Here is a 25,244-nt window from a genome sequence, read left to right on the forward strand (position 1 = left end):
GTTCTAAGCCTGGTGAGTGTCTTCTGGGGGCAAAAGACCTTCAGTCAACTTGAGCAGTGTGGCGGGTTGCGTTGGTGTATGCCTACTTGCCAGGGAAACATCCTCAGCCGTGTTCTCACGTTGGCCATGGTTCACTTTCCTCGTAGGGTGCCCGATAATCTTATATCTCCCCTTTCTCCCCTTCCAAAAACATCTCTGAGGCCCCATTCATTATCAGCTGCATTCTTTGAGCATTTGGGATGTGCTGCTGTCACTGGTGGCAGTTCTGTGGACTCATCGTGAATGAGCGCATAGGTAACCTTTGGTGCCTTTAGTATTTGACAATGCCCAGAGTCCAGACAGCCTGATGCCTCTCTATTCTCCTGACTTATGTTCCCAGGTAGTCACCACCAGGAACTTCGTATTCTTGGAAAGCATGTCAGTGCTTTAATTAGGGACATTCCTGTTAACAAGCCACAGGAAGCTTGGCCCCTCTCTGGTATTGGCCCTTGCAGTAATGAAATACACATGGCCCTTTGTCTGCCTGGTCCTCTTATCTCTGGTTACCTTCTGTGGGTGGCCAGACACCTACTCCATCCCCTCCTTCAAGAAGAAGGCCTCCTTCAAGAATGGCCTTCAAGTGGGCCATTCTTCAGACTCCAAAGAAGCCCGAGTGCCCAAGAGAAGGTATAACTGGAGAACGGTGGGAACACCCAGGCCTGTGGAATCTGAGTTGCACCGTTTCAGTAATAGTTCTGGAGGGTCAGGATCAGGGAGGTGGAAGTTGGCATGGCCTCTGAGGGAAAGTGTCGTGGTATGGGCTTCGGACATCAGGAGTTTTTTTCTTTACCAAGCCAAATTTTCAATGCCTGTGGTCCATAGGACACTACAGTGGGTGGAAGTTGGCATGGCCTCTGAGGGAAAGTGTCGTGGTATGGGCTTCGGACATCAGGAGTTTTTTTCTTTACCAAGCCAAATTTTCAATGCCTGTGGTCCATAGGACACTACAGTGGGAGTAGATCAGACCTTTCTCTCCTCAAGTCTTCAGTGGACAGACTTACTCATACCTTGCTCACACCCTATGATACCCTATGATAGGTTAGGCTGCAGCTACTTTTGTCATCCTGAGACAGCAAACAGCTGTCCTATTTAGAGACATGTAAACACAACTTGTGATCATGCCCCAGCTGGGCAAGCAGACCTCCTTTGCCAAGCCATGTTTGACAGCCCATGTCCTAAGACTAGGTTCCTTTGGTGTGGTTGATTGGGTTGGTTTTAATTACCAGCCAGAAGCACAGTCTGAGGAGCCCACCTCATGATCTGTCTAGGGTGTACATTCATGCAGAATGAGCTTGCTAATGACTTTCTCTACCTGTGACTTCAAGGCAGCCCATCTGCTGTCTGATGGTGTGAGTCAAACCTGCATTGCTTGAAGCTTTCCCAATATCATTCACAACTCAAAGGGGAATGATATTAAGCTTGCTTCACGACCTTCAAAGCCAAAGGAGGCCAAATGCCTTCATGGAGCAGCCCTCACTGCCCCAGGCTTCTCCATTTAGATCATAGTACTCAGGAAGGGGAAATGAATAAGGCAGTCAGTTAATAAGGCAGTCAGTTAATATACCTTTGTACTCATTCATTTAATAAACATGGGATCAGAAGCAGGTGGTCACCCCAAGCAAGCATCCTTCACCCCAAGATTCAGTTTACAAAGTGCAGAGGGGAGTACAATAGTAACCTTCCAGTTCAGCACCATCTCAGACTTTGGCCAAGTTGGGAGAGCACAGGTCTTGGGAGCAAGGTTCCATTGCAAGCACAACAAGCAAACCTCCCTTGCTAATCTCTGGTCCCTCCTACATACAATGAATTTTCCCCGAGCTATTTGGGGTGATTGAGCGGGCTGGGAGGGACCAGCCCATGTTCACAGTTAGTGTACAAAGCTGAGCTGAGTTATAACATGATTATACTCAACAACCCCCTGAACTCCTATGCACACACAGACCACGAGGTAGTTTAAATCTGCTTCAGGGGTTGACCCTGGTGTACAATGTCTAAACCACAACTCAGGCATTTTCTCAGAAATGAGCAATAGCCATCGAATGGTATGAAAACACAGTAGGGAGTGGTTCTCCTGTCTCCACGTGTCCTAAAGGACGACTCACTCTGTAGACCAGGCTGGCCTCCCAAGTGCTAGGTTTAACTGTGCTGGAACTGTTAGAATCTATGTACACATTTTAAACATTATTCCTTACAATTCCTTACAAAAGTCTCCATCTGGGGAAAGGGCCTGACCTCATGGGAACTCCATATCCCACAGAGCAAAAAAGTGCAACAATTTCACACGACACGGGAAAAGCAACATCTATTGTTCTTAGAGTCTGACTCTTCTCGCGGCAAGGAAAGTCTCTTCATAGTGCTGCTCTGCTGCAGGGGAGTGGCTGTTAGGCCAGGGCGGGGAAGTCCTCAGGGTCATCCGGGTTGGGAGCAACATCTTGGGTCTAAAAAATAGAGAGGTCTTTATTTTGACTTCTGTGTATTGGTGTTTTGCCTGTGTGTACGTCTGTGTGAGGGTGATGGAACCCCTGGAACTGGAGTTACAGATAGTTGTGAGCCACAATGTGTGTGCTGGGAATTGAACTTGCGTTCTCTGGGAGACCAGCCAGTGCTCTTAAGCCACTGAGCCATCATCCCTCCATTAAGCCACTGAGCCATCATCCCTCCAGATCCCAAAAGAGAGGTTTTTAATCATTTGCCCTTGACCCACCCAGCTGTGGCTAGCAATAGACAGCTTACTGAAAACACATGTAACCCTATCCCACCCCTGCCAGCACAGGGGGACTCTGATGGAGCCACAGAAAGAGACCACTTTACCTCCTTTGAGGGCCACTGTCCAGAGCTATCTCCCTTTTGCCCTCTAAAATAACTGTTGGGTGCTAGAGAGTGACTCAGTGGTTAAGAACACTGGCTGCTCTTCCAGAGGATCAGGATTTGATCCCTAGCATTCACATGTAACTCTAATTCCAGGGATCCAAGGGCACCGGGCATCTGTGTGGTGCACACGCATACATACAGGCAATACACTCATATATATCCATAAACCTAGAAAGTAACAGTTTATTACATGCTAGGTACCCACCAAGATAAACTCCCCACCTCATGTGTCTCCATCCTTGTTTATCTTGGTGGGGAGTTTAAGTCACAGATGTAGGCAGCTGTGCCTATGGCCTGCCTGAGGGAATTACAGTGTTCAAAATTGCTCCAGATTACTCTCACTAGCCCTAGGAGGCAACCACAGTATCATAGCCACTGTAGCCCAAAGCAGTTGCCCTCTCCTTCAGCAAGCCACGGGGGTTCACAGTACAGCTACTTACCACCACTTCTGCTCGGGGGCCATAGTTCTCCGTTCTTCTGATTCTTCCTCGGCCTCCCCGGGTGCTGCCTCTGGCTCCCCGTCCAGGGCGAGGGAGGTTACCAAAGTTAATCTCCAGCTGGGAGGTGATATCATTGGCAGCTTTCCGGAAGACGTGAGACTCATCCTCATAGTCATCCTTCACAATCTGAAACAGTCATAAGGTTGGACAGGCACAGGCACAGCCATTCCCACAGACAAATACACAGAAATGAGCATTTTTAATGTGCTGCCCTGGTGGTCTATGTGACCCTAGTTTCAGGATCACCTGAAACTTAGGTGATCCTCTTGCCCTGGGGCTCCCAAGCAAGGGGAATATAGGCATGAGATCCTAGTCAGTCTTAATCCAGACACCTTTGAACTTACTATTCACCTGCTGGGTGTGGCAGCTCATGCCTTTAATCCCAGCATTCAAGACACAGGCAAGTGGATCTCTGAGTTTGAGGCCAGTCTGTTCTACTGAGTTCCAGGACAACCAGGGCAACACAGAAGCCCCGCTCTTGAAAAAGCAAAAACACAAAAACCAGAAGATTTGGTGCATGCTTTAAGAACAATCCCTGGCTGAATTCTGCAACGCCCAGTAGATTAACAGAGACTTTTACTACTCAAGCTCAACGACTCTGCTAACTTGGATCTCTGGGCCAGGGAAGATGGGTCTGATGTGGTTTGAGGAACTGGCTTCTATTTTTACCTGTTTTCCAGCCTGACAGCACAGCGATTTCACAGGAAGCTTTACCTGGCCTCTCATCTATGAAAACTGTCTCAGGTGGAACATCCCAAAACTTAGTAAAGTGTCTTAGACCTTGAACTGACCAAATAGAGGAGAGTGGGTTTGCTGTGCCTGTCTCAGCTGACTGAAGTGCATGTGTCACTTCCGTAGGTGATGCAGTCTTAAAGAGGTGGGGCATGGTAGAGGAAGTAGGTCTTTAGGCTGGGTCCTGGATGGGGACACTAGGCTGTTTTTTGGCCACATTCTGACAAGCAAATAAGAAAATGGTTTTCTGCCATCTGTTTTGCATTTTGATATGATAGGGCCACACTACCCGAGGCTGAACCCCAGCTTTTCTCACTATAAATGATCCCAGGCATTTAGCAACAGCACTGGAAGTCTAACAAAGAAACACTGTAGTTCTACACAGTATTCTGAATTTCTCTGACTGCAAGTCAAGGAGTGATCAGCAGGGAAGATGACTGCTCATCACAGCCATCTGCACGGTTTCATGCAGCAACTGAACAACAGGAATTCTAAATTCTACACCTGGTCGCCTCAGTGTTCCTTTAACTTCTGTAACAAAAGAAAAAATGCAATTAAATGCCTTGTCATTACAGACTGATACTTTCCCTGAAATATCTCTGTTGAGGCATCTGGTAAAAAGCCTGATCTCTGGAAATAGATCCACGTTGGTAAAGTGCTTACACAAAGACTTGAGTTTGTATCCCCAACTCTCGATTAAAAAGCTGACTTTGGCAGGGCACATCTATAGCAGCAGCACCAGGGAGGCAGAGACAGTCTTCTTGGAGCTTACTAGCCGTTCTAGTTGCATTGGTGAGTCCCACTGAGATCTTGTCTCAAAAAATACCAAGTAGAGAATGACCGACACGTGAGCAAGTGCACACATGCACACACACACACACACAGGGATAGAGCTATATAGAAACCGTGAAGAATAAGGTTTGCACAACACACGTCCTTAATAATGCCTTCAGAACAGCTGGTTGTAGAATGGTGTCTGACCATGCCATCGACAGTCCAGGGGCTTCTCTACTGTTTCTAGAGCAGGACAGAGGGAGCAGGGCTATTAAATTACAAAGGGATCAGAATTTAAGTTCACGGCTATTGCTTCAACTGATCAGCTGACTCAGTGGGAGATAAACAGTCATGGTGGCACACACCTCAGGATGCTGGGGCAGGAGGATAGTGAGTTTTACACCAGACCCGGCTACATACTAAAGTCGTCTAAAACCAGAGAATCTAATTATCAAGATGCAGAGTCAGTAATGTTTGAAACGTCTCCTCTGTGCCTCTTTCACTAAGAGACCAAACTTTCAAGGCAGAGAATGTGTAGTACTTGACTATCCACACACCAAGTTCTATTCCTTTCCATCATCTTGATGATGCCTGAGCAGAAACAAGAATGCTAAGGTGGCAGGCCAGCAAGATGGCTAAGTGGGTACCAAGTCTGACTTCAGTTCTATTCCTGAGAACCACATGTTCTCCTTTGACATGCACACCCACCCCACATACAAAATGTTTGGGGGTGGGAGTGGGAGGAAAAGAACAAGACTGCCGAATGGCAAGGTCCTATTTCCGCACCCACCGATACCAGTCTGTTCTGTGCCTGATGAGGTCAACAGTACAGATTCCCCTGAGAAAAGCTTACATCATCTCTGTATCTGGACTTGTGAATCACCACTGCCTTGGAAGGAACTGTGGACTCTGGCTTCCGGATATTGAACTCAGGCTTTGGTCTGGTTTGTTCTTGAAGGTTTTTCCACTCATCTAAGGTCATCTCTTGGACTTGATTTTCCTCTTCCACCTCCAACTCAGGGACTCTGTAAAGATACATAATAAAGATTATTTTGGCTGATGGGACCAAATGTCTAGTTCAGAAAAACAAGTCATACTTTTGTAGGACTGCATCAGAAATATAAATAAGGTTAAAAGTAACCCCAGGCCCTTGGGGTCACGTCTTGCTGAGTTATCTCTACCATCCTATGTCTTTGCTGCAAACTGGAGGCACATTTTGTGCTCCACAATACTCTGTGGAGACATCATCAGCCAGTGTCCCCTCCATCACACTGCACCACGGCTGTACCCTTCCTGAAGGCTGATGCACCATGTAACTGGGGAAGAAAATAAGACACATGCTGTGGACACAAGGTAACAGGGAGCCACGGACAGAAGTCCTACAACAGTGGGTCAGAAATGCACATTTTTATAAACACCCTCTTTAGTTGGCTCTAAAATAACAAAATAGTATTTCAGACTCTCTCCAGGATGCTCCCAACCTCCTGGGTTTGATCAGTTTTCTTGTGGACCTCATATTCTCACTTTTATTTCCACATTGTCTAATAACTTAATCATGAGAACCTATTGAAATGGCATTCATGTTTTACTCTTTTCTGACTCATGGTTTGGGGTAGGGTTTTAGCGATTTATTTATTTTTATGTATGTTGGTGTTCAGCCTCCTAATGATGTGTGAGATGGTGTCAGACCCCTGGAACTGGAGTTAGAGACGGTTGTGAGCTGCCATGTTGGTGCTAGGAACTGAACTGGGGTCCTCTGGAAGAGCAGCCAGTGTTCTTAACCACTGAGCCAACTCTCCAGCCTCCTGGAGTGAAGTTTTTATTACAGACTTTTTTAAGAGTGCTGTGGGTGGAGCTCAGGGACTCCCGTGTGCAGAGCAAGTGTTCTATCCCCGTCCTAGCTAACAATTCAAAATGTTTAAAGCAGGCTGGAGAGATGAGGACCTAAGTCCAAATCCCCAGCATCTTGTGCCCTCTTCTGGCTTCTGCAGGTATTGCATGCAATATACAAGCAGGCAAGATACACAGGCTAAACTCTTTTTCAACTGTCATTAGTCATCAGAGAAATGTGGCTCAAACCACAAGGAGTTACACCATTCCACATCCAGTAGTCAGCTAGTACCAAAGGGCATTCAGGGGCCAGAGAGATGGTTCATAAGTTAAGAGCACTTGCTGTTCTTGGGTTTAGGTCTTAGCATCCACTTGGCAGCTCACAAGCAGCTGTAGCTTTGGTTCAAAGGAATCTACTGCTCTTCTCTGGACCCCACCGGTACCAGGCATTCATGTAGTGTACAGACATACTGACATTCAGACATATATACAGGCAGGAAAAACATTCACACATGTATAGTTTTTTAAAAGTTAGAAGAAGAAAAAAGGTGTCTTTAACAGCAATTAACAAGTATTGATACGGATGTCAAAAATTGGAACCCGGGTAGGGGATGTGAAATGTCAACTTAGAAAACAGTCTGAGGGGCTGGAGAGATGATGGCTCAGCGCTCTTCCAGAGGTCCTGAGTTCAATTCCCAGCAACCACGTGGTGGCTCACAACCACCTACATTGGGATCTCATGCCCTCTTCTGGTGTACATGCAGATAGAGCACCCATACATAATAAATAATTTAAAAAAAAATGTCTGGTCTTCAAATTTTTACAGAGCCGGGTGTAGTGGCTCACGTCTTCAATCTCAGAACTAGGCAGGAAGAGACAAGTGGATCTCTATGAGTTTGGTGCCATCCTGGTCTACACATCAAGCTCTGGGACAGCTGGGACTACATAGCAAATTCCAAGACAGCCTACATAGAGATCTTGTCTCAAAAAATTTTTTTTCTGGGGGCTGAAGAGATGGCTCAGTGGTTAAGAGCACTAGCTGCTCTTCCAGAGGTCCTGAGTTCAACTCCCAGAATCCACATGGCAGTTCAAAGCTGCCTGTAACTCCAGTTCCAGGGGATCCAACACCCTCAGACAGACAGACATACAGTCAAATCACCAATGTACATAAAATTAAAGTGAAAAAAATTATTAAATTTTCTGAGTTCATCTATGATCCAAGAATTTCACACCTGAGAGAAATGAGGAAATGAGGATGTGCATCCACATGAGACACATACAGAATGTTTACAGTGGCCCTATGCATAGCGGCCTTGGACTAGAAACTACAAGTGTGTCTGTCAACTGGCAAATACAGAAACAAAATGGGATTTTAAAAAGTATGAGGTATTAGTGTAGGCTATAACAAACAGATCTGGAAACAGCCGGTGAAATACACTAGCGTGTCTTGTCTTTTCCGTGTAAGATTCCATTCACAGGAACTCTGCAGAAGAGGCTGAGAGACAAAGCGAGTCAGTGTAGCAGGTGCCCTCAAACATCAGAACACAGGAGCAGCTCGGCGGCCGCTGGAACAAGGCAAGGATGGTGTGACACCAGTAAACCGGCGAAGTTGGAAGAACAAACATGCATTTTAGGTTGCTCACTGAAGCACTGGCGTACAGAACGTCCAGTTCCTCCATCACCGTCTAAGCCTAGAAGGCGAAGGTCCACTGTGGCTGAAGGGGAAGCCTCAATGTCAAATCAGTCAGCAGAGCTGGGATGGCAGACCACCTCATCAAAAATGACACGATTGCTGGGAGATTTCTGTGATTTTAAAGTCTGACAGCCACAGGAAGAGCTGAAGATTCCTACATAACTCACTTTCCCAGCTAACGCAGTCTAAATAGGCACGCTAACTGTGAATCCTATTTTAAAAACACATTCTTAGTTGTTTTGAGCAGTAAATTCACAGCTGTCACAACCGTCAGTCACTGTCACTCTTGAAGAGATGACACGAAGATATTTACATAGCATCCAAGTCCAGGCTCCACTCCAGGTGGCCCCTCCCTCTCTCCCACTTGTAGATATGAACACAGCAGAGTGCAAAACATGGTCCTCACAATGCCGTGCTTCATGCATCTGATGATTCCTTTTAACAAATGAGGGCACATTAAATAATTGGATCAAACTGACTCAGTCTGCTCTGCCAGCTGAAGGGTGAGAAAGAGAGAATCAGCAGCAGGGTGAAGAGCAAGAATTCAGCAAACGGAAGCAAGTTTACGACTTCGGGAGGGTTGAGGGAGAAAAGGTGTGCTCAGAAATGTGAAGTGGGGGCCATAGAGTCAGCCCCAAGAAGGCACGAGAGTGGTCAAACTTGAGGGTCCTACGGGGCCAGGCCATCCGAGACTGTGCACATAGGAATAAAAGCACAGAAGAAACAGAAAGCCACTGGAGGGGTCTTCAGGGGTCAGAGAATGGGACACTCAGAATGCCAGAGTAACACCCACTCTGGTGCAGACAGAATGTAGAGAGAAGCTCAGGGGCTGTGACAATCTGACGTCAGAAGTTTTTGCTGTGCTGGTGACAAAGGTGGTAGAGAGTTAGGGGCACAATGAAGGCCTGAATTGGGGGTAGGAGAGGACTGAAAATAGGGCTTCCAAGGGAGACTTGGAAGCTTCTGTTTGGGGAAGCTGACGGGTGACAAGCTGTTCCCGAACACAGACACCGCTGAGGCCCAGGTCTGTGGAGAAGCAGGGAAGCTTCAGTCACGCTGAGCAGGAGAGCGGTGGTGAAGCTGGCACAGGCATGCAGGAGAGAGACAGACCTCAGATACCTCAGACCTGGGTGGGAGGACGAAGGCAAGGATCTGTATTTTGATGTGAAAATGTATGTGACAATTTGAGAGCAGGGTATGAAGACCACAGAAAGGCTGAGAAAGAGAAAAGGCCTGAGGCAGACCTCTGATGAGTCATGAAGGAGACGCTCAAGGCAGAGGGAAGTCAGGGCGCAGTGAGCCAGAGAGCTGAACTTAGGTTGACACAGATCCAGACTGAAGTGGCCTTTAGGCCTGTGAGCCCAGTGGGGGAAGTATTTGGAGGGTGATGACGAGAGGAGGCTGGCCTAGAGTAATAGGAACAAGTGAGAGAGGTGGGGAGACTTCACCATGAGACTGCACACACTTAAGCCCAGAAGACCAGGGCTGGGGAAGAAGAAATGCTCAAACTGAGGGGTTAAGCTCGTCAGTGGGGATGACCCAAAACTGGAAGAGATGGGAGGAGAGATGGTGCTGTGTTCTGTCTTTGGGAATGGGAAAACCATCAACTTCCCATCTGGGGAATCTCCCTGAGGTGCAGTGATGATGTGTGGAAGTACTGTCAAGGTTTTGAAGAATCTATGAAGTAGTGATGCTGGACAGTGCTGACTGTTCGTCTCAGAACACAGGCAATCAAGAGGGCTTACCGAAGAGGGCTGGAGAGATGGCTCAGCGGTTAAGAGCACTGACTGCTCTTCCAGAGGTCCTGAGTTCAAATCCCAGCAACCACATGGTGGCTCACAACCATCTGTAATGGGATCCCATGCCTTCTTCTGGTATGTCTGAAGACAGCAACTGTGTGCTCACATATATAAAAATAAATAAATCTTTAAAAAAAAAAATGTTACCAAGTGGCTGGCGAGATAGCTCAGTGGGTAAAGCTGCTTGTTACACAAGCCTAGTAACCTGGAACCCACATAAAGGTGGAGGGAGAGAACCAACTTTACAAAGTTGTTCTCTGACCTCCACATGCAATGCATATTCACACATAATAGTCATAAAATAAACAAAAACGAGATCCTTTACAAAAGTTCCAAAACATCCTGCCTGTGACTTGCTTGGCAATGGATCCTGATAGGGAGAAAGCTGAGTGAAGAGTTATCCTGCCTTAAGAGACAAAGCCAGGACACAGGAGGATCCTAACAGTTTGCTGGCTGGCCAGCTTAGCTAAGATACCTGAGCTTCCATTTGTGAGGGACCTTAGCTCATTCACAGGGAAAGGAGGCTTGGCTCACAGCTTAAGTGTGCGAGATATAGGGGCTGGGGATTTAGCTCAGTGGGAGAGCGCTTACCTAGGAAGCGCAAGGCCCTGGGTTCGGTCCCCAGCTCCGAAAAAAAGAACCAAAAAAAAAAAAAAAAAAAAAGTGTGCGAGATATGGAGGAGACAGTCATGAAAAAAGGAAGACAAGAATAAAGAGACAAGAGCAAAGCAGACAAGGGGCAGAGGACACATACTCAAAAATAATATACTCTTAAAAAAAACAAAAAAAAACCTACCTACTAACAAATGACCGTATCAGCCCAGTGGGATGCTCAAAAGGATTCAGCTTTCAAAACCCTTAAGAGAAAAGTCTAGGGAGAGGGCTCAGTGGGTTGAGAATGCTTGCTCCAGCCGGGTATGGTGGTACACACCTTTCATCCCAGCACCAGGAGGGTGAGGCAAGTGGAGTTCTGTGAGTTCAAGGCTGGCCTGGTCTACAGACTGAGTTATAGGGCAGACAGGGTACATAAAGAGACCCTGTCTTTTTTTGAGAGTACTTGAGGGACAGAGTGTCAATGTCCAACACTCACATAAAAATCCAGCACTGGGGAGCAGAGACAGGAGGAGCCTAAGAGTTCACTGGCTAATCAGCTTAGCTTGAGACAGTGAGCTTTCATTTTATGAGGGACCCTGTCTCAATAAGGTACAGAACCATAAAGGAAGATGCCTGGTATCCTGCCCTGGCCTCCACATTGACACAAACACCCATATGTTCACTACACCCACCAAACACACACCCACATCCATGACTTTGTCCAAACTTAGAGAGAAAGAGACAGAGGGGGGGGGGCAAAGAGAGAGAGAGGAGGAGGGAGAGAGAGAAGGAGGGAGAGAGAGAGAAAAAGAGGGAAAGAGGGAGAGAGAGACAGAAGGAGGGAGAGAGAGACGGAGGGGGGGAGAGAGAGACAGAAAAAGAGAAGGAGGGGGAGAGAGAGAGTGAGGTAGAGAGAGGAGGAGGCAGAAAGAGAAGGAGGGAGGGAGAGGGAGAGAAGGAGGGAGAAAGATCATTAAGAGTCCATGAGAGAGAACCATAGGCATAAGAAGCAGCTCCCTACTTGGATGCAGACTCCTCGTCCAGGACGCCCTGGCACTCCTCCATCATCGAGGTCTCTTCCATGGGTGCAGGTGGCTCTGTGTCACTGAAAAGCATCAAGAACATCCATCACACAATCCATGCTCACCGACGCCCTAGTCTGGTTAAGGCCAAGGGAACACAGTCTAGGCCTTGCATCCACCTCACAGGGAAAGAAAGGAAGGAGTCAGAGATGCTTAAAAATATGTTATTTCAAAAATGTCAGAGATAAATACATGAAAATTATTGGGGGCGGGGGTGGGGACCCAAAGTCTGGCTTTTTTTTTAACTCTCTCTATATATATATTTTAGGAAAGGTCTTGATCAGTGTGTAGTCCTTCGAGCTCAGAACTCACTGTGCACACCAGGATGGTCTCAAACTCAGAGAAATCTACCTCCCTCTGCAATGCTTCCTCCTTTCAGTGCTGGGGGTCAGAGGTGTGTGCTAGCCTGGTGTGTGCTAGCCTGGCAGGGATTCCATCCTGTAACTTTTCTTGAGGCTTATTTTATGAGCAGGAGTAAGGAGTTCACTAACTGGGCAAACAGCGAGTCCCCGTCTCAAAAAGCAAAAACATTCTGAGATGTGCAGGTGTGCCACATCATATGCGTAGAGTAACAACCATACGTGTGGTCACCTGTCACGCATTACTTAGCTAAAATCAAGATAAAAGTATAGACCAGACCCGGGGGCTTGGTATGCTTTTGATTGGGAGGCAGAGGCAGGAGGATCTCCATGAGTTCCAGACTAGCCAGGGGCTACACAGTGAGACTCATAAATAAAACAAAAAAATAAGTGCATAAACTATTAGACTTTTAAAAATCAGTTTTGAGTCTAAATACAACATGCTTTACAAAGCTTTCTCCTGATTCCGTCAATCCCAGGAATGGGTATGTACGTACGTATGGTATGTTTTGTACGTACACAGAGTTAGCTTCAATAAACCACAACCCACATCAATTTCTACTTGACAAACATAACCAGAGAGAACATTTTTAAGCCAAGGTTCAGAGACTCCCACTCTACGGCAGGCTCTCAGAGGAAACATCCTTGCGCCTTACCTAGTGTCTTTACCTGATCCCCAGGTGCGAACGCCACAGCCACCCATACTGTCCTCCATTCTGTTTGCTCTGGAGAGACAGAATATTCATGTTAACTTGAGGTAGTCAGTCAGTCTCCCAGTCAGAGAACCCTGCCTGGGGTCTGCAGAGAAGGCTTAGTACAGACTGCTCTGACAGAGGATCTGAGTTTAACTTGCAGTTAACTCACATCAGACAGCATATAACTGTCTGTAACTCTAGCACCAGAGGATCCGACATCATCTTCTGGCCTCTGCAGGCATAGCTCACAGACGTCATAGTCCAAACCCATTTGCCCACCCGCCCACACATATCATGCACGGATACGCATAATTTTTTAAAAAGTGAGTCTTTAAAAAAATAAAATCCTGCCCCACAAGATTGACAGACAGCACACTCATATGAGGTTGGTCATCAACAGACACAAAATCCAAAGTGGAAACAGCACAGGCAAAGGAGCTTACTTATCACTGCTACCATATCTTTCAAAATCTCGTTTCCCTCTCTGGTCAAAGGAGTCAAAGGCTCTGTTCCCAGGACCACCTCGGCCTCTGTTCCTCAGGCCTCCTCTGGGGCCTCCACGTCCTCTCAGTGGTCTGTCTCGATCAAACCTGTCAACTGGTCTGGGAAAAGATGGCTATCGTGAAAAGTGGTGAAATGCATTTAAAAGGTCTGAAGCCTTTTTGAAAACAAAAACAAAAACAAAAAAGCAAACTAGAAGGCAGTCATGGCTGTAGTTTATCAAAAAGCAAAGTGGCTTGACTAAACTAACAGTTAACCACCGAGTATATTGTTCCTGGCACTGTTCTGAGCCCTTCACATACAGCACTTTAATTCTCACAGCCAAGTTTAATACACAGAACTGCTGCTAGAGATGGGAACCGGAAGCAGCATGGAGAGGGATTTGCCAGAGGTCATGTGGGTGGTAGGTAGGGAGCACGCGCCCTAGCTCTAACCTGGTGGGACCATGGTCTTCACTCTGTAGAGACTAATTTCCTCATTTATATACAATGACTGTGTTAATTAAATGTGAAAGTTCTTTCCTGTCTTGGCACTAAACGTTTAATTTGGAATATTTCCTATAAGAAAAATGCTTCAGTTTTAAATCTTGTCCCTCCAAATCTCACTCATAAATACATGGCCACAAGGTGGTCTTTGGAGCTGAAATCATTAACATACTGAACCTTCTTCTGCCCTGTGACTTCACACAAATGCCCAAAGACAGTGAAGACATTGGTGTTTTAAAGATTTATTTTAATTTCTGTGTATGCCTGTGTGAGCCTCTATATGTGTAAACATGCCTATGTGTATGTCTGTGTGAGTTTCTATATGTGTAAACATGCCTATGTGGGCCCCTGGAGCACTAAGCAAGGGTAACATATGACACATCCAGATAATGGGGTCACAATACAGCCACTTAGTACAGGTTTTCCATCATGTGCATTAACACACAACTAGAAAAACTAAGCAAACACTGCTTATCCCGGGGAGAGGGGTGTGGGGGGCACCTTCATGTGTGTCAGAAAGAAATCAAAGTGTACAGAATGATCAGTGTGTATGCACTACCATCTATGGTAGTTTGAATGGCTGGCCCTTAGTTGGTGTAACTGTCTGGGAAGAATTAGAAAGTGTGGGAAGGTTTAGGAGGTGAGGTCCTTGATGAAGGAGTTATGTCATGGGTGTGGGCGGAGGTTTTGAAAGCCCTTACTCTCCCATTGCTGTCTCAATTAGATTGGTCTGAGCCTTGTGGTTATGGGTCAGATGTGAGCTCTCGGCCATTCAGCTACTGCTCCAACACCTACCTACCTGCCTGCCTGCCTGTTCCTGCCTGTTCCTGCCTGTTCCTGCCTGTTCCTGCCTGCCTGTTCCTGCCTGTTCCTGCCTGTTCCTGCCTGTCCCTGCCTGTCCCTGCCTGTCCCTGCCTGTTCCTGCCTGTTCCTGCCATCCTTCCCAACACTATGGTCATAGACTCACACTCTGAAACTTTAGGGTCCCAATTAAATGCCTCCCCCCTTTTTTTAATAAGTCGCCTTGGTCAGGTGTCTCTTCATGGCAATAGAAAAGTAACTGAGACACCATTTTACCTCCTCAATAGATCAGTAGGTGGGAAGATGGGCCAAAGCCTGAAAAGTGGTCACCTTGGATGGTAAGATGGGCTGGGTGTTGGTTCTGGATTTTCATGTTTTCTTTTTATTTATTATGTGTGTGCATGCATACCATAGTGTACATGAAGAGGCCATGGGACAGCTGCTAAATCTCATCATGATTATATCCCTAAGCCCAAAGTTAGTTTCCTAATCTAACTTCCAAAGAATTTTAAAATCTGTTTAACATACTTGTGTGTTTTTAAGGGCCTGGATAGATGGCTCAGTGGTTAGAAGCACTGGCTGGTCTTCCAAATGACCTGGGTTTGATTTCCAGCACACACATGGTAGCTTGCAACCATCTGTGTCTCTAGTTCCAGGGGATCTGACACCCACTTCTGGCCTCCATGGACACCAGGCCCTCGTGTGGTATACATACTTAACATGCAGGCAAGATACACACATATACATATACATAAAATAAAAATTAAAAAGGGTTTTGCACACATACCCCAAATACTTCTTCTATTCTTTGAACTTTGTACATGGCAGGCAAGTGGTCAACCACTGAGCTATACCCTAAGCCCACTATTAAGCTTTAATTATAGAATCATTTCCTGAACTAAGAAATCAGTAAATGGCAGGACCTTCAGGTTCTATCTAAGGTAACATGACTTGTGACTTACCTCGGCAAACTATTCTTGGGACTGCCACCCAAATGTCAGAAAGCCTGGTAGTGATCTGGGAACCTCGGGCCCGGCCCCCCTAATGGAGGACTGAGGTACGTACTTTTCGTCAGTAAACTTCTCCGCTGTCGACTCGGCCTGTCTCTCAGTGTCGTAGGGCCGGTATTCCCTGTAGGACCTTCGCTCTGCTCTATCAAGCACCACGTCTGTCCCCCTGTTGTCATTCCATCCTTGCTGCTCCCCTCTTCTAGGAGTCCGCTTCTGGCCTGCCAGGAGAATCAGACCAAAGCTGGAACCCGGCATCCACAGGGAGGGAGGGCACAGGTTTCGAGTTTCTCCCAGGAACCAAATCAATAGAAAGCGGGGTTTTCGGAGAGAAACAGTTACCACCTCCTGTTGCCTTGTCTGCTAATTATCAATAAGACTTTACCAAGTCCTAGAAATGACAGGGTTAACCCACACAAACTACAGAGCCTAGGCCAGCCTTGAACAGACCCACCTGCTTCGGGGGCCACAGCGTGTAGCTAGTTTACTTCTTTTTTTCAGTGCCTCTGTAACTGCTGTTAGGTATATTTTACTGGATGGATGGCATTTCACACTCAGCCTCACAGGTCATAGTGATAAAGTCCATCTAAGGGAATTAAATGAGGAAAGCTGCACCTCAGACTACACTTTTAGAATCCCAGCTGCAGCTAGGCTTGGTGGCCCACGCCTTTCATCCCAGGCCTCAGTGGGCAGAGGCAGGTGGATCTCGGAGTGAGTTCCAGGCCAGCTAGGACTACACAGAGAAACTGGCCCTTGAAAAAAAAAGAAAAACAAACCAAACAAAAAGCCAAATAAACAACCCCCGCTTCATCCAAAATAAAAAAATCCCAGCTACCAACAAACCAAGAGCAATTAGGGTCTGTCATCTAATATGGAAGCATTTGTTTCCAGCCACGCGGGGCTGTGCCCAATGGTTCCTGCTTTTTAATATGTGTCACACTATGTCACACATTTACACATGTGATACCACCCATTTCTCACACTTTCCCTGACCCATTTAAGAGGCAGCCATTACTCAAATAGGGTGGACTGGCTGGTTTTGTGTGTCAACTTGACAGAAGATAAAGGCATCAGAGGAAGGAGCCTCCCTTGAGCAAATGCCTCCTTTGAGATCCAACTGCTTGTAAGGCATTTTCTCAATTTGTGATCAATGAGGGAGGGCCCAGCCCACGGTGAGGTCCTAGGTTCTATAAGAAAGCAGGCTGAGCAAGCCAGAGGAAGCTGGCTTAGTAAGCAGCAGCCCTTCGTGGACTCTGACCTGCAGAGTGAGCCACATAAACCCTTTCTTCCCCAACGTGCTCTGTGGTAGTGGCGTTTCGTTGCAGCGATGAACCGATGAACCACTAAGACACAGCTGCCTTCTGTTCACTGAAGATCCAGCCCAGCCGGGGCAGAGCTACTGCGTACTCCTTCCCTCTCCTTTTTTCTCTTCTCTACTTTTTGTGGGTTTTTTTTTTCTCCTTTTCTCTTTTTCCAGACAGAGTTTCTACATAGCCCTGGCTGTCCTGGAACTGGCTATGTAGACCAGGCTGGCCTTGAACTCAGAGATGCACCTGCCTCTGCCTCCTGAGTGCTGAGATCAAAGGAGCACAGTACCGCGGCCCGGCCCTGGTCTCAGCTGTTTTATTCATAGCTTTTTATAATTCTTGAGTTTAAGCTACCTGAGATTGTGGTATGTTCTGCAAAGCTTCGCCACTTCTCGTGGTCCCCAAAACACTGTGTGCAGCTTCTAGTCCAATGGCTTTCACTTTCTTAGCAGAAATTATTCTTTGCATTGATTTACAGTTATAAAATATCTCATTTCTTCAAACAGGTACATTTTAACCATTCCTCATAGACAACATAGATATGTTTATTTTTGTATATATATATAGGCATATATAAATGCACTCTTAGGAAATATGGGCATATATGTATTTTCACGGTATTTCCTAACCTTTAAAGTCTGACACTTTATATATAATCAGTTTTTATTTTTAGGCAATAATCATGTCTGGGATATCATTATCATAAAATTATACGGCTTATTACTTTTTAAGATTTATTTTAGTTATATGAGTACACTATCTTTTTTAGACACATCATGTGGTTGCTGGGAATTGAATCCAGGACCTCTGGAAGAGCTGAGCCATCTCTCCTCCAGCCCAGCTTATTACTTTTCATGCAGAGTAGTTTTTGAGTTTGATAAACTACACCACAAACTTAAACTCAGCCTCTGTCTCTCTTTGAGACAGGGTTTCACTGTGTAATCCTGGCTGGTCCGGAACTCCCTATGTAGATCAGGCTGGCCTCAAACTCACAAGAAATCTACCTGCCTCTTAGTGCTGGGATTAAAGATGTATACCATTAGGACTGGAAGCCTAATGTTTTCAATGTCATATGACTAAAAATATTTAAGTACAATTTGCATTACTAAGTGAGTTTACAATCAAAGTTTGTGGTCATAACATCAAAAGATACCATAACTACAGCTTTTATTGGAAAAACTTGTATTATCAAGAAAGCAAAAATTGGTGCTAGAGAGATGGCTCAGTGGGCAAAATGCTTGTTTTGCAAATATGAGGACCTGAGTTCAGATCCTCAGAAGCCAAGGGTGAGGAAGCATGCCTTTAACACCAACACTCAGGAGGCAGAGAGAATCCCTGGCCAGTTAGTCTAGATACATGGTGAGTTCTGGGTATACTGAAAGGCCATGTCTATAGTAGTCTGGAGAGATGGCCCGGTTGTTGGGAGCATGGAATGCTTTTCCAGAGGACCTGGGTTCAATTTCCAGCACCTATGTGGTGGCTCACAACTCTGGTTTCAAGGAATCTGACACCCTCACACAGACATATATGCAAGCAAGACACCAATGCATGTAAAATAAAAATAAATCAATAAAACATTTAACAAGTTCCAGTCTCATAAAAATAAGGTAAAAAGTAACAGAAGATACCAGACATTGACCTCTTGAAAACACACACTGTCTCTCTGACACACATATCATACATACACATTCTCTTCCCCCTCCTCTCAAAACTGGAAGAGGTGACCCCATATTTAAGGGTAAGGGAGCATTACAGAAGAGGTGGAAGGACTGTAAGCCAGAGGACCAGGATATCTGCTGCAAGACAGTATCTTCTAGACACGATAGGGATGCCATACTCATAAAATCTACACAAAAGTTGCATAATAACACCAGATGACATGCCACTGCGGACGGGGGAAATCTCATAACACTCCACCCCTAAATGAAGAACTACAGGCAATCAATGGCCTCTGGGGGGGGGGATTCAGTTTTCTCCAGGGACAAGCCCCCTTGATAGGTTAGTCAATCCTAAGTGGCCAGCCCTAAATACATGTACATTTGAGCAACAGTAAATGGATTTAATAGGGTGTGTGTGTGTGTGTGTGTGTGTGTGTGTGTGTAAAAATAATAGAAGAGGTCATGATCTCAGCGGGGATGGGGGCACAGGAAAGGAAAGAGATTATGTAAATATGATACGCATATACAGAATACTCAAAATTCTCAAAAAAAATTCTAAAAATATTGGAAGAGGCTTTTTGAAATACAAGGGGTAAATTATCATTCTGGAAATTAACAAGCTGAAAACATCTATGGCATCCTAGTCATCAGCACTCATTTCCACTTATCCTCAGTATGAAAAAGAACTATCAGGGCTGGAGAAACAGCTCAGCTTTAAGAGGACTGGCTGCTAAAGGACTGGGGCTCACACACACATGACATGTGGTACACATACATGCATATACATATACATACATACAAACATACAAACAAGCTGAAGTTATCACAGAGAAGGAACCTCCATTGAGGAAATGCCTCCATGAGATACAGCTATACGGGATTTTTCTCAATTAGTGATCAAGGGTGGGAGGGCCCATTGTGGTGGTTCTGGTTCTATAAGAAAGCAAGCTGAGCAAGTCAGGGGAAGCAAGCCAGTAAGCAGTACCACTCCATGGCCTCTGCATCAGCTCCTGCCTTCAAGTTTCTGCCCTGCTTGAGTTCCTGTCCTGACATCCTTTGGTGATGAACAGTGCTGTGGAAGTGTGAGCTGAATAAAACCTTTCCTCCCCAGCTTGCTTCTTGGTCATGATGTCTGTGCAGTAATAGAAACCCTGACTAAGGGGTTGGGGATTTAGTTCAGTGGTAGAGCACTTGCCTAGCAAGTGCAAGGCCCTGGGTTCGGTCCCCAGCTCCGAAAAAAAGAAAAAAAAAAAAAAAAAAAAAAAAAAGAAACCCTGACTAAGACAACACATACACATAAAATTAAAATGTATTTTAAAAAAGAACTATCGGGGCTGGAGAGATGGCTCAGCGGTTAAGAGCATTGACTGCTCTTCTATAGGTCCGGAGTTCAAATCCCAGCAACCACATGGTGGCTCACAACCTTATCTGTAATGGGATCTGATGCCCCCTTCTGGCGTGTCTGAAGACAGCTACAGTGTACTTATATATAATAAATAATTTTTTAAAAAAAAAGAACTCTCAGGGCTGGAGAGATGGCTCAGTAGTTATGCACTCTTGCTGAGGACCTGAGTTTGGTTCCCAGCACCCACATGGTAGCTTCACAGTTCTGGGGATCTGATAACCTCGTCTGGTCTCTTGTGGGCATTATATTGTACATACACACACATGCAGGCAAACATGTTTACACATTTAAAAGAACCAAGTCTTTCTTTTTTAAGAAAAGAACTATTATTGTTTTAATTAACTTCTGATTTCCTACTAGCAACTCAGATTTTTTTTTTAAACTATGTGTCTCCATTCAGCTAGAGTTGCTTAAGTGCTTTTTCTCACCTCTTTCTGCTTTCTCTAAGTTACTTCTAATTATATCAATTAAGTAAAATCTCTTTCAGGGCAGCTGTGTATAAAATGAAACTGTTAGATGCAATTTATTATAATAATTATGAGTACCTTGCAGACATTACATTTTTCTAAAACCCCCCAAAACAAAGTAATCAGGGACAGATTTTTATTCCTCCACAACTTGGTTCTAGGAGATCAGGATGCAACTGGACCTAGCTTCTCTGTGCTGGGTCAGCGGCTTAGAATAAGTGATGCAGATGCTGCATTTCCAGCCCTTTCCAGGGAAGATCTAGTCTGTATGGTCTGATCGCTTCTCTAAACGAAAGCCCAGAGAGTAAACAGAATACAGTAACATTTATAATAGGATTCCCTATAAGAAAAAGCTGAATGTTGGCTTATCCACCATAACCTTGAAAGTCTAGGGAAACAAGAATGAATCTAATGATTCAAGAATGAATTTATTCTTGGACAAGTCTCAGACATATTTCCATGGGGGAAACAATGACTTCCACATCATTTTGAGGCCAGTAACTGTTTCCATTACACAGCAAACATGCAAGGTACTTGTCAACAGGACACATTCACGCAGGACATGCAACGTTTCATTTTTTTCCCCTGATGGCAGAAAAGCCTGGTCTTTCATGTCAGCTGGTGCTAACAATGCCTGTGGAGCCTCTCTGTAGCCCACCAGATATAGTTAGAACAGGAGCTACAGGTATTAACAAGTATGCACAGTTGAAAAAAGAAATCTTGTTACAAAACTCTAGTATCAACTGGGTCTCAAAGGCCAGAATGCCTACACCTTGAACTGAAAAAGGAATGAAGGTCTAAGTATAGTAGCTTACAATACCAAAACAGCACTGTGCCTGTGTGTATGCATGTGTGCATGCACGTATGCATGCGCAATGTGCTTGTGAGTCCAGAAGACAGAGAGAAACCCTGAGTGTTCATTCACCTCTGAACAGCCCCTCTTACTTTCTGAGTCCAGGTTTCTCTCTGGGAATCTGGGCTCATGGATTCAAGCAGGGATGGAGCTCATATCCTCATCATGTTTTCGAGACAAACATTTTCTGATTGATCTATCTCCCTGGTCCCACGCTGTATATAAATGCATAGTGTCAATCATAAGAAAAATAAGGGGCCCTTCCACTAACTTAACTTCATACATTTCTGAGACTGCTTGAAATTTCTGTAACAAGAGCTGGGGGTTCAAGCTCATAGTAGATCACTTACACAATACGAATGGAACCCTGGGCTCATCATAACAAGAACTTTTTTCGGAGCTGAGGACTGAACCCAGGGCCTTGCATTTGCTAGGCAAGCCCTCTACCACTGAGCTAAATCCCCAACCCTAAGAATATTTTTAATTTTAAAAGAGACCTAAAGGGCTGGAGAGATGGCTCAGAGGTTAAGAGCACTGACTGTTCTTCCAGAGGTCCTGAGTTCAATTCCCAGCAACCATGTGGTGGCTCACAACCATCTGTAATGGGATCTGATGCCCTCTTCTGGTGTGTCTGAAGACAGTGACAGTGTACTCATATACATTAAATAAATAAATAAATAAATCTTAAAAAAAAAGACTAAAGAAAAACTTCAGCCAGTGTGTGTTGCACACCTTTAATCCCGGCACTCAGGAATCTCAGCACTTGGGAGACAGATCCAAGCATATCTCTGAGTTAGAGGATAGACTGGTCTACAAAGAGAGTCCCAGAACAGCACAGAGAAAGCCTGTCTCAAAAAACCAAAACAAACAAAAACAACAATACTTTAACAGTAGTAACTGGTACTCTTCCAAAAGCTAGTATATTTTCACTTGATAAAAAAAGTAAATAGTAAAACATTTGGTCTTACTCAATTCCTTCCCTCCTATTTTTTCTAAATACATTTAGGAGAAACTCAATATAAAATGTACAGTATGGTGCATTTCCATCTTAAAAGGAGTCCTAAATTCACTGAGGTATCCATCTTCATTAATGATTTTCTGAATCTCAACCAATGTCTCAAATGAACTTTACAGATAAAGGTAAACATTATCTATCTGTACCAGCTAAAGCCAGAAGTGGAAAGGGCAGTTTTTCTCAAGTTAGGACAAGGCAATAATGCCCACATGAACACATCCCTACCTGGTGGTCAAACTACACTCTAATCACAACATCCCTTCTTGCCAACCTTAAGACTATAAACTTAATACGGGAAAACGGGGAGTTCATTTGGCAAAAGCTTGGCTGCAAAAGCCTTGACGCAGCTCAGGTGACAGCCACGAAGTCTGAAGCAGCCTCCCACGCAGACAGTACACCCAGCAGAGGGCTGACCCTTCTACTTAAGCAGAAAGGGTAACTTTGAGCATTCGGCTTGCAAAGGTTAAAACTGCTTCTAGCAAAAACAGTATTCAATCCATCACAAATTACGCGTCCCACATACACTATTTGTTCCACCTGCAATCGATGTCTGCTAACGCCTGGAGGCTACAGTATGAAGATTGAGAAAAGGACTAAGGCGCAGAGGAGCCGGAACCCCAAGCCCACCCCACTCACCCTGGGCTCAAGTCTGCCTTCCCGGAGCTTCCACACCTGCGGGTGCCCAGGCCTCCCTGAATTTAAAGGCCCAGAGTCTGGGATCCCTGAAGGTTTTAGCAGTGCATCGCCTACAGAGCTGAGCCCCGCAGAGGCCGGCAGGATGAAGGATGCAGCTAGCTGCAGATGTGGGGATCCCAGCTGCGCAACCCTCAGGCTGTCAGTCCTGGTCCCTACACGGAACTAGGAATGTCAGGAGGGTGACCCCAGAAGAGTCACACCATGTCTTTTTGCCCATCAAGAACCTCCAGCTCGGCCCACCGGGAACGGGTGGATAGGAACGACCCCACCCCCAACCCTCCAGGGAGTGTGATTCCCACCCCCTCCTCGTGGATAGAGGGTGACCAAAGGCCCTGTCCACCAAGATTCAGTGCTCTGCTCACTGTACCCGTCTGGGATGAGCCCAGCGAGAGTGAAACCCTGGCCCCTCCACTGAGAAAGGGTCACTGGGGAAAGTGACCACCCAGGAGGATGGCCCTAAAGGGTCATGACCCCTCAAAAGTGGCTCCCGAGAGTGATCCCTGGAAACGTGACCCCGAGAGAATTATTATCTTGAAGGGTGGCCCCGGTCCCTGCGCCCATCAGGACACCCAGCTCTGATTCGCCCACGCGGGACCGAGCTAGCGGCTGGAGGGGTGACCTCGGTGCCCGCGGCGTACCTGGCGGCTGAGGGCCCCCGGGGCTGTCTGGCTGCTGTGCGCTGGACACCGCGAGGCTCTTGCGCTCCTTCTGCGACTCCCTGCGGCCGGCCGCGCCGGGCCTGTGTCCTGAGGCCACGGCAGGGCTCCTGCCGCCACGGTGCCCAGCCCCGCTGGCCGCCGCCGCCTCATCGCGACGCTTGCGCTGCAGCTGCTGCTGGCGCCGGTGCTCGGCCTCCCGCAGGATGTCGAACGGGTCCGACTCGTCGTCCAGCAGCTGATGGAAGCGGTTGGCCACGACGCAGCCGAACGTCTCCTGCATCGCGGCGCCCGCGGCGGCTACCGGGCTCCCCAGGGCCCCCTTCATGACGCCACCGCTGCGGGCGCCGCGGGCAGCCCAGGCCAGTGAGGTTCAGCGAAGCCGCGGGCGAGGACCCATGCTGCTGCCGCCGCCGCCGCACTCCCGGCCCCGCGGTCGGCTCCTCCCCGCCTGCGCGCCCCAGCCAATCAGCGCTGATAGACACGCCCTTCGGCCCCGGCGCGCACGGAGACCCAATGGGCGGCCGGTGTCTGTGACGTCACGCCCCACTTTATCCCTCCCACTCCAGGCCTGTGGGCGTGGTGGTCCGAGGCTGGGGCGGAGCTATCACGAGATACCCAGGGAAGCTGCCTGTGTTCTCTCGCCGGTGTGCGCCAGAGGGGAAGCCTAGTTGTGCACCGCCATACTTCACCTAAGTGACCTCGTCACGAGCCTTTCAGCGGCTTGCGTGGCCGGGAGAGAGCTGTAGACTGAGGGAAAGTGCCTAGAGGAGAGGCAGCGTTCTCAGCTGGGAGCTGACCCAGTCAAGAAGCTTGGAGAGACTTGAGCTTCAAGAGGTGTGACAGGGACAGGAGACCAAAACAGCCCATTCAAGCGCAAAGAAATAACCCCAGACCCACTGTGATGTTGTGATGAGTGCGGGAGTGGATGGGGTGAGGTTTAGATAGTGGTTGTTTTCTTTTGAGACATTCAGTTAAGGCCTGGCTTCTGGGAAATCAAACTCCAAAGTAGATGTCAGGTTTGCTGGCGAGTGCCTTTGCCCTCTGAGCCATCACTCTCCTGAAAATTAATTTTGTAAGTTAGCATTAAAAGTAATGGTTTTTATGTTATATAGGTGTGTTCATATGTATGTATATATACATGTCTATGTCATTGCACTTCGTTCTAAACTGTCCTCCTCCCTCATTGCCCTCCATAATGCCACCCCTGCCTGCTGGTTTCCTTCCTCTCTCTCAAGTAGTTTTCACTTCACAGCACATGTGAAAGGAATAATTAAATACAGGTGTTAAAAGGTCTGAGTTTTACTGTTTTCCCACTTGCCTGTGCAAAGAAATCAAAAGTGATTTTTGTCTCAAATTGTGATTTCCTGGGCTTGCATTCAGGGAGATCATAGGTTCTCAGTAAATTGTCAGATAGCTAGATAT

The 25,244-nt window shown here is 46.5% G+C and overlaps 1 protein-coding gene across 2 annotated transcripts; it reads right to left on the bottom strand.

Annotated features, from left to right (window-relative positions):
- Positions 1-1,600: 1,600 nt before the first annotated feature.
- Positions 1,601-24,287, bottom strand: Habp4 (hyaluronan binding protein 4). Of its 2 annotated transcripts, NM_001079940.1 has the most exons (8): positions 23,802-24,229; positions 15,821-15,983; positions 13,412-13,570; positions 12,930-12,998; positions 11,854-11,937; positions 5,770-5,941; positions 3,351-3,536; positions 2,315-2,477 (listed from the first exon to the last, which is right to left on the bottom strand). In NM_001079940.1, the coding sequence occupies exons 1-8, from the start codon at positions 24,145-24,147 to the stop codon at positions 2,421-2,423; spliced, it is 1,236 nt and encodes a 411-aa protein (NP_001073409.1). In that variant the 5' UTR covers positions 24,148-24,229; the 3' UTR covers positions 2,315-2,420. The 2 variants fall into 2 exon arrangements, with proteins under 2 accessions (XP_006253556.1, NP_001073409.1); XM_006253494.5 differs by lacking the exon at positions 13,412-13,570 and having other exon boundaries at positions 1,601-2,477; positions 23,802-24,287.
- Between the last annotated feature and the right edge of the window lie 957 nt (positions 24,288-25,244).

Source organism: Rattus norvegicus, chromosome 17 (genome assembly GCF_036323735.1).
Source record: "Rattus norvegicus strain BN/NHsdMcwi chromosome 17, GRCr8, whole genome shotgun sequence".
NCBI classification, from domain to species: Eukaryota; Metazoa; Chordata; class Mammalia; order Rodentia; family Muridae; genus Rattus; species Rattus norvegicus.

What these genes read in the sequence shown, in the direction of transcription:
- Habp4 (NM_001079940.1), bottom strand. Translation starts at nt 24,147, where the DNA reads ATGAAGGGGGCCCTGGGGAGCCCGGTAGCCGCCGCGGGCGCCGCGATG. An exon ending in AGATATGGTAGCAGTGATAA is followed by an intron (nt 12,999 to 13,411) that starts GTAAGCTCCTTT and finishes CTGTCTCTCCAG; the next exon opens with AGCAAACAGAATGGAGGACA. An exon ending in GCCCCCGAGCAGAAGTGGTG is followed by an intron (nt 2,478 to 3,350) that starts GTAAGTAGCTGT and finishes TCTATTTTTTAG; the next exon opens with ACCCAAGATGTTGCTCCCAA.